Here is a 1,333-nt window from a genome sequence, read left to right on the forward strand (position 1 = left end):
GTGTGTGCGTGTGTGCGTGTGTGCACCTGCTAGTTGAGGGAAAGAAGAGAAGGACGAGAGGCTGGGCATCCCACAAATGTGTTGTCGATAACAAGGTTCCCCAGAACGCTGGACTTCTGTGGTACAATTAAGTGTGTTTTACTGCACTGTGTGTGTGTGTGTGTGTGTGTGTGTGTGTGTGTGTGTGTGTGTGTGTGTGTGTGTGTGTGTGTGTGTGTGTGTGTGTGTGTGCGCATGCCTGGGGGAGGGGACGTCCTACAGCTTTCTTGCTGCATTACGATTGGACACGAGTCTATTGTTTTTTGATCACCCTGGCTCATAATGTGAAAACAGAGCCACACAGCGTACTAGTTTCTCGCCCGCCTCGCTCACAGCAACACAGGAAAAAAAAGGAGCATACATGCTTGAATTCCTACCTGTGGAGCGTGACTGCAGGTCACTGCTCATACCTTGTGTGCATAGTTGTGCAACAGCAGAGCTGTCACTAACTCATATGGGCACTATAGCGAGCTCCTCTCTGCACGCTGCCTCATTAAACGTTTCAGCTGAACAGTTAAAAACTCTTCTGCCATTCGGTCCCAACCGTCCACAGCAGAGGAGTAAATTAGATTTAGTCTGTCCACTGGGTTTGAAGTCAGTTGGAAAGATGGCATTTGCCGACTCAGTCTAGAGCAAAAGCAGCGCGCCGCGGCTGCAGGTGGTGCTTTCTGAGCCCTGACATCGAATTCACACATTGATGACCCAGACTGTGCCGAATAATTTTTCTTTCTCATTCTGTCTCTGTGTCTCTCTATTTGGCTCAGAAAACCTCAGAGGCGACTTTGACTACAGCGTCTTGAAAGGAGAGAACGTTGCTCATCTGATGAATGAGACTCTGCAGATGTTTGAGCGCCACGGAGGGAAGGACGCCTTCAGACACATCAAAAGCATGATACCCACCTACGAGTCCTGCATGTAGGAGTGACGGGGGTCGTTGTTGGACAGACTGTCAGTCCAACGTCACCTTTTCTTTCTTAATTTTCCAAGTGAAAAACATTGCATGTATTTTGTTTTAATCCTCTTTTTTCACATTCCTTCCTGGTTGATTTACTGCTAACAATAAATATACTCATGTCACACCGTGTGTGTTTGTTCAAGTATTGCATACTTTATTATCCAATCCTGAAAGCAGCTACCTCTTCAGTACAATTTTTATTTGAAAAGTTGCATAATTCTGAGTGATAGAATGAGGGGGGGGGATCAAAACCCCTAGCAGTGTAGCTCCTGTGCTCCTGGTTTATTGTACTACTGTACCCATTCTGTCACAACCCAGCTGGAGACAGAGCCTGTCTAA

The 1,333-nt window shown here is 46.8% G+C and overlaps 1 protein-coding gene across 1 annotated transcript in view; it reads left to right on the plus strand.

Annotated features, from left to right (window-relative positions):
- Positions 1-1,101, plus strand: part of pacrg (PARK2 co-regulated) — a 188,573-nt gene extending 187,472 nt beyond the window's left edge. The window contains exon 5 of the mRNA XM_061743421.1: positions 804-1,101. Coding sequence (XP_061599405.1) covers positions 804-958 — 155 coding nt within the window. The 3' untranslated portion in view covers positions 959-1,101. The remainder of the gene's footprint in view (positions 1-803) is intronic.
- Positions 1,102-1,333: the final 232 nt, after the last annotated feature.

The sequence above is a fragment of the Cololabis saira genome, chromosome 16 (assembly GCF_033807715.1).
Source record: "Cololabis saira isolate AMF1-May2022 chromosome 16, fColSai1.1, whole genome shotgun sequence".
In the NCBI taxonomy this organism is placed as follows: Eukaryota; Metazoa; Chordata; class Actinopteri; order Beloniformes; family Belonidae; genus Cololabis; species Cololabis saira.